The sequence below is a fragment of the Phodopus roborovskii genome, unplaced genomic scaffold (genome assembly GCF_943737965.1).
Source record: "Phodopus roborovskii unplaced genomic scaffold, PHOROB, whole genome shotgun sequence".
Classification (NCBI taxonomy): domain Eukaryota; kingdom Metazoa; phylum Chordata; class Mammalia; order Rodentia; family Cricetidae; genus Phodopus; species Phodopus roborovskii.
In genome coordinates, this window is record NW_026126412.1 from 1,074,588 (window position 1) to 1,082,135 (window position 7,548).

A 7,548-nucleotide genomic window follows, 5' to 3' on the forward strand; every position below is an offset into this window, starting at 1 on the left:
CTCGGGCATCTCAGGACCTCTCTCTGACCCTCAAATGGCAGCTTCATCTGCCTATCCCTGTATCTGTGGCACAGATGCCTCTATTCAGAAGGGCTGCAATCAAGACTGTATGGGCAGATGAGCAGGCTGGCCGCAGAACCTGCCCCATGTCCTGAGCCCAGGAATGTGCCAGATGTCCCAGTATAGTTAGAAACACAGATTCACTGGGACAGATAGTGCTCTGTGGCAAAGTTTTCCAAGGAAGTTTCTTAAACATTGGCTCTGTGTGCGGTTGATCTAGTTCTCCAGAAAGGGGTTGTCTTGCAGGTACCTGAGTACTTAGGTGTGCCAGTGAGGATAAACCTATAGTACCCTCAAACTTATGTGGCTGTGATCCCTGCTGCCTAGGGACATAGAGGAGTACAGCACCCCATATAACAGCAGAGTGCGTGATGTAGAGATAGTGATGCTCTGCTCACTCTGGAGGCTACAAAAAAGAATCCAAACCCCACAGTGCTAGAAGCTCTTATTTCTTAGTTACAGCTTGGCAATGTCATCTGGATTTGCTAAGGGCAGTAAAGGGGTCCCTAAGCCCAAACCCGTTCTCTGCTGAATCCCAGACGCAGCACGGAACGTGACAGAACCTGGGTGGTGGTGGTGTTGTGACTCTCCAGACCTCAGTACTGTGTACTCAGTTCAGCAGATAGACCTGCTACTTGGCAGCACCAGATGTGGGGTCAGGAGGATGCCAGGGATTCAGCAGTGGTACCCCTGCCCTGAGAGGCAGCCTGGTTCCCATGTCTGTCCAGACAGTTGCTGTGCCCCATACCATTTCTGCCTATACCAGCTGCTTCGCAAGTGCAGCTACTGAACGTGTTGTAGTTTACCTGCATTTCTTTATGGGTCTAGAAGCTTAGCAGTTAGTGATGTGCTTGCTGTTCTAAAGTATCTAGAGCCAAATGCTTTCCGCTCCTAAGTATGTCAGCCAGCCCACACTTGACCTCAGATGATTCGCTGAACCCTTCCTAGCATACATGAACAAAACGGGAGGGTGGGCAGGCTGCAGGCCTCGAGCCCACTGTGCTGCCCACTATACCACCCTTCTCCAGGGATCAGTCCAACGTCAGGAGGATGCACACTGCTGTGAAGCTGAATGGTGTCGTCCTCAACAAGTCCCAGGATGCACAACTGGTCCTGCTGAATATGCCGGGCCCTCCGAAAAACCGGCAGGGGGATGAGAACTGTATCCTTTCCCACGTTCCTTGCTAGTGGGAGTGAACAGTGTTACAACTACAATGCTGTCCGGCCTGGCTCCTCTTGTTCATGGAGCCTCTGTTCCTATGAGCTGGGGAAGGCATATGGGGCCCCCAAGGCAGACAGTGATGTGGGGTACAGTGAGGGGGTCCACCTGGGCCCATCAGTGCCAGCGCGTGCGTTTCTACCTGTTTGGTACATTGCACTGCCCTGGGAACCTTGGAGATAGGACAGAGGTAGGCAAGCGACATGGAGTCTGAGCAGGCTGGGAAGGCTGGCAGGGTCCTTCTTAGCATTTGGAGAGATGATGTTGCATGTGAGCACCTGAGGATGAATGGTGGGCCCTTTCTTGTAGTGCTGGGACCAAGCACAGGCGTACAGGTAAGTATGCTCAAGCATGTTAGTAAACACTCTACCTGGGCCGTGACCCCTTCCCAGGATGTACCTGTGATCTGCTTTGACACCCAATGTGAGGCAGTGGCAATCAATCTGGCAAGTCCCTGGGTGATATCGGATGTGTCCCTTGATTCAGAGCAGTGTAAAGTAGGGTCACAAACTGGGTTTCCTAAATGCCTGGTAAGTGCAGTCTGACCCTAAGCCTCCCTGGATAGAACAGCAAACCCTCACAGGAAAAACTGAGCCCTTGCTCTCCTACATGTGCCTGGCCACTCTTGGCACCAGTGACCTCCCTCCCACAAGCAGAGCTGTCATGAGAGCCAGTGCTGGATAGATGTCCTGTCAGTGTGTTCCCTGGGGCCATCTGAGCTTAGTCTCCCCCAGTCGCATGTCAAAGAGGATGGATGGCCTGCTTTTTGAGTGTTACAGCTCAGTCTGTTGGCCACAGCCTTGGCTGTTTGTGCTTTACTGGTGTCAAGGCATCTCTGGGGTCTGGTTGGACAGCCACTTGGCACCACAGTTGTAAATGAGGGAGATGTTTCCTCTGGTTTCCTGGTCAGAGACCACCCAACCACCAGGCTTCATGTGGCCCAGTTGCCTATTGGTTAGTAACTGGAAGCTCCAGGAATCTCTCCACCCTCTGGAGGTGGCAGTTCCTTCTGTTCTTTACTAGAACCACCCCCTCATTTCCTGTCTTAAGCTCCCTAGCCCCTTGGGGTCTGCCCAGCTGCCACTGACCTTGGCTTCCCAGGCTATCTGTAGTATGAACTGGGGTCCCTCAGTTCCTGGGCCAGTTGAGATTGGTATGGCCTTAACTTATCACCACAGACATGGAGTTCCTTGAAGTCTTGACTGAGGGGCTAAACAGGGTCCTCCTGGTCAGGGGTGGTGGCCGGGAAGTCATCACCATCTACTCCTAACATCTGCAGCCTGGACACACCTGGATGGGATCAGAACTGTGCTAGCAGCCTATGGCCAGGTTCCGGCCCACCAGCATGCCACTGACTGATGGCCACTGCTCTGGCACTGCCCTACCAAGATGCTGCAGTGATTCTGGTCACCCTGCCACACATGGCTTCCCACAGATATAACACCCCTAGACTGCCTCCAAGTAGAAGATGCTTCAGGGGGAGTGCCTAGAGCTGTTCTGACAGGAATGGCTCCTTGCATCATTGTGGGCAATGGTAGGTACACCCAGGGACTATGGGGTCAGCTCTTCCCACTGCAGGCAGGGTCTTAACCTCCAGATATTAGTGTCCCTTTTCTGTGGGTGACTGTCCAGTATTTTGTGGCAGTTACATCTCATTTCTACCCTGTCCAGAACACGTGAACAAGCACGCAGTTCCTTGGGGCTAGAATGTCAGTGAACTGTTCCCCATTGGCTCTGCCTTCTTTGTTCCTTTGAGTATCTTTGCTGTGCTTTCTGTACAGTAGGCAAGCTGAGGACTGTCCACTCTTACCTCCTCATTCCCTGTCCACACTCCTCAGGCACAGCTCAGGGTACCACTGGAAAGTGAGATAGTGTTTACAGGGTAGGCGTGGGTCACCGTTTGGGTGGGTGGTGGCTGCCAGCTGTGTTCCCATCTGAGCGAATGCCCTAGGAGCTCCTGCAGAGAGAACCTTTGATCTGCCAAGCCAGAGCTACCTGCAGCCAGTCTGCTTTCTCTTCTCATGGGAACCCAGCCACTTTATTTCATAAGCACTGAGCTGGGAACCTCAAGCAGGTGACCGCAGAGAGCCACAGTGTGACAAGCAAACAGCAGGAACGCTGAGAGCTGTGTGCACGGTCCATGACCGCAGGAGCCTTCCAGAGTGTGAACCACGGTGTGGTTTAGCATACCGCTTTGCACATATGACATGCCGTCCCATCCCTCACACCCTCAGCATCAGTAGCCATGGCTCTGGGTCTCTCTGGCTGAATCTCATGACCCCTGCCAGGTGTCACCGACACCTCTGTACTTTTCAAGAACCTGACAGATTTGCACTTTACTCTTGTGCACTCTGCTATGTAGGTCATGGTCTGTTTGAAGGCTATGGGCAACAGCAGCAGTCCGTTCTTCATGTTCCGTATTTATTTATTTAATCCTCCCTGGGGAAGCTTGATAGAGATGTTTCTGTGTGGATACCCCATTCTGCCAAGCCTGGACCCATCTCTGGCTTCCTCCAAGGGAATCAATTTTGTCCATATTTAGGAAGTTCCCGTTCGGGTAGAAGCCAAGTTTGTACCTATACGGGTTCCTCAGATTTTGTTAGCCAGAGGTCAGCTTGCTGGAGTAACAGCTGCCTAGCATGTGTCCCCATCAGTGTAATGGTTTCCACTCCTGCTCTGATCAGGGTTCAGACTCCTGATCCCTACACAGCCAGAGCAGAGCAGGTGTGACACCTCTGCCAGCAGTTAGGAATGCCCTAGTGGCAGGACTTTCCAGGTTCTAGGCCACTGCTTACAAGAGCCCCTGTCAGAGTGTCTAGCCTCCTTTCTCTTGCAAACTCTGTGCTCCTGGTAACTGTGGCCATTCGAATCAGTTTCGTGTTTTCCTTTTTATATAGGCTTTGGTCTTTGTATGACTTTGTTAGTAGAAGAGTAAAGTTCTATGAAATATAAGAGTTTGAAGAACCTCATGTGTCTCACTCACCGTAAAATTCAGTGATGGGAGAAGATGCACTTGTTCATTCCTTCTCAGAGCTGCTCAGAGAGGTCCACTGCAGGGCTGACTCAGGATTAGGGTTGACCATCCTGCATTGGAGAAGTGCTACAAAACCACTAAGGGGAACTCTCCCGCCAGCTCCTTAGGTTTGATAACTGCAAACTCAATACTGCCATTGTAGGGACTCAACACTCAATTTATCTAAGGATGAGAACCCCCAAATCGTCAGAATATAAGTGGCGCTATAATCCAGAGAATGGGGAACAGCTAGGAGGGTTTTTGAGTCATTGGGATTCAGAACTGTGCAGCAAGAATAGCATTTTGGCCCCAACAATTGTTAAGTAGGGTTATCTTTGTGACCCAGGACATATATCCCCACTAACCTCTCCCTGGCAGTCGTCATGGCATTATCCATACCCAGACATCCATGCAGTAGAACGGTGTTATCACAGAAACAGGAAGTTCTGACGCACGTGGCAGCATGCACAAACCTAGGAGACCTGGAGCAGGTGACACTCTGTTCTCATAGGCCTGGGTCATGCTGGTTAATGGTGAAGGCAATGGGTACCAAAGATGTGGGCTCTTTGGGTAGTACTAAAGCCAGCCGGTGGTAGCAGGGACGAGCAGAGTGGCTGTGAGCCCAGGCCTGAGCCCTGGAGATACAGAGCCACCCCTAAATGTTTAGAGGAACAAGGACCCCCACACATGCCTGAATTTGCTAGGAAAGGGAGGTTAAGAGACCTTGATCTGTGAACAAAGCACATGGCCAGCTTAGGGCAGCAGAAGTCCAAGTCACACTTGAAAAGGCATTTGAATAGAACCCAGAGTCAGAAGGTTCATCCCGAGAGTGATGGCTACCTGCTGAGAAGGGGGCATCTTGGCGACCAAGCCAAGGCTCTTTGTGTCCTTCACAACAGCCACCTTTTTTTTTTTTAAATGGAAATGTTTTAGTGATTTGTTTTATGTACAATGGTGTTCTTCCTGCATGTATGCCTTTGTGAGGGTGTTGGATCCCCTGGAGCTGCCATGTGGTCGCTGAAAATTGAACCCTGGTCCTCTGGAAGAGCAGCCAGTGCTCTTAACCGCTGAGGCATCTCTACAGCTACCCCACCCACAACCACGGCCTTTTTCTGTTGCCAGGTACTACCAACTCCATGGAGCCACCTTCCTGGCACCCAGAGTAGACTAAGCATTGCAGCTTCTGGCTGTCTTGCCTCTGCCTCCATTTGCAACATTGCTGTTTTGCTTCTAGGCAGTCATGGAGTCCCTGAGTCAACCCAGGCCAAGTTACTGCACCTCACAGGCTCACTGTCCTCATCCACATGTGCAGACACTAGTGGCCATGTCCACGGTGGCTAACTCTTGGAGAACATGAGCCATTGGGGGGTGGGGAGAGGCAGTCTCACTGTACAGTGTATCTTGGTCTTGAATTGTAGCATGCCCTGCCACACCTAACTAAACGATCTGGCTTTTGGCTTTTTGTTTTGTTCACAAATGCTTTCCCATCTCTTAAGCCTCATACATGCAGCACTGGCACCCAGGACCCTGCTATCTAAGGCCTGGTCCCTCTGCTGGCTGGAGTGTCACCGCTTAACATTCACGTAGATGCTTGGCCCCTGCCATGAGCTTGTTAGGATTTCTACCTGCCCTGACATTTTAAAGTGTGAAACCAAAGGTCAGACTTGTCGGAATGTCCCCGCTTCCTAGGTGCTCAGCTGAACCATGGCCCAAGGGGTCATCAGGGACATCCTGTATGTTTCTTAGCTTGGAAGGACCTCTTTTTTATTTATTTATTTTTAGCTTTTAGACTTGTTTTTCTTCTTCTTCTTCTTCTTCTTCTTCTTATTTTACATATCGATCCCAGTTCCCTTTCCCTCCTTCCTCCTCCTCTCCCTCCTTCCCATGACCCCCCATCCCATTCCTACCCCACCCCCCACTCCACAGGGAGGGTGATGCCTGGAAGGACCTCTTAATGCTGCATTCTGAGAGACAGGCTGGGTGGCCATGACGATTCCTGCCCCATCCCTCTGCTGTGGTGTGTGTGATGGAGCTCCACATGTGTACCATCTCTGCATCCATGGCCCAGTGACTTTAGCCATGCTGTAAGGAAAGGGTAATGCACTCTATTCATTTTGGAATTCAGGAGCATGTATGTGGTTTCTAGCTGGGAAGTAGCCAGCGACAGCCATATGTGAGCTAAACATCCCCAAGTCTTCCTATCGGTGTGGGACAGGAGACACCACATTCAGATCTTCAGGAATTCCATAGAGCTTAGTGTTTAAGGAGAGAGGATAAGGTGTTGCTTCTCAACCGTCTGTGTAAGCCGTGTCCTGTCTGCATGACCTGAATTCTGGGTTTAGAATTCTGTTTTTTCTTAGACGCGTCCAAAAGTACATTAGAAGTATTGTGTGCATCAACCAGATTAGCCAAGGTGGTTCTATAGCACTCACCCCTTTACAACATGTACATGTTATCTTCATTGGCAGCTATAAAGTACAGGTATTCGGACCACAGCTCTCAGAAAAGTCTGTTTTAATACAAGGCATGGCATGTTACAGAATGTACAATTTCTTACTATTCTGGGAAGGCATAATGCCACCTGTACAAACTCGCAACAGGTAAAATTCCCCTTCAATGTCCTGTTTCAGTGGAGCCAAAAGACCAAGGCTTACAGAGGTTCCCACACCCTTGCAGAAGGGAACTTAAGTGTCGCTTGGTTATAAGAATGAGCACAGCCTAGGTGAGGGCCTCCAGCATGGTACTGATCATCCCACCCCAACCTGGGCCCTATCCACACCCACCCAGGATGTTGGAAGCTCGGGGACCAAGCTTTGTGTTGCCTGCTGCGCATCACCCTGCCTGCTCCCCTGCACATTTGCTGATACTCTGACCTTGTTTTGCTTTGCTTGACATTGTGGTACACGGAAGAACCACTTCCCAAGGCCAGCCTGCTAACCTGACAATGAATAAACCTCACAGAAAGCTTTACCATTTCCATTCACTCCCGGCCTTGTGCCAGGAACAATCCAGGGCACCCAAAGGTCAAAGAACCACAAGGATGTGAACATCCCAGGACCACACTGCACAGCCAAAGTAAGAGCAGATGTTTTTCTGTCCTCATGTATGGGCTTTCTGGATCACACGGGAGCACTTGTTCGTGGGGATTATCAGCTGCATCAGATGTACTAGCATCCAAACGGCATGGAGAAGGAAGGCTTTGTCCATGATGTCCAGCCTGGTGCCATCTCCCTGGTGCCCATTTGACATCATCTGC

The 7,548-nt window shown here is 50.7% G+C and overlaps 1 protein-coding gene across 4 annotated transcripts in view; it reads left to right on the forward strand.

Annotated features, from left to right (window-relative positions):
• Positions 1–4,231, forward strand: part of Slc12a7 (solute carrier family 12 member 7) — an 82,906-nt gene extending 78,675 nt beyond the window's left edge. For all 4 annotated transcript variants that reach the window (XM_051182726.1, XM_051182727.1, XM_051182728.1 and 1 more), the window contains 2 exons: positions 1,089–1,222; positions 2,458–4,231. In XM_051182726.1, the coding sequence (XP_051038683.1) occupies positions 1,089–1,222; positions 2,458–2,549 (226 nt within the window). In that variant the 3' untranslated portion in view covers positions 2,550–4,231. The remainder of the gene's footprint in view (positions 1–1,088; positions 1,223–2,457) is intronic.
• Positions 4,232–7,548: the final 3,317 nt, after the last annotated feature.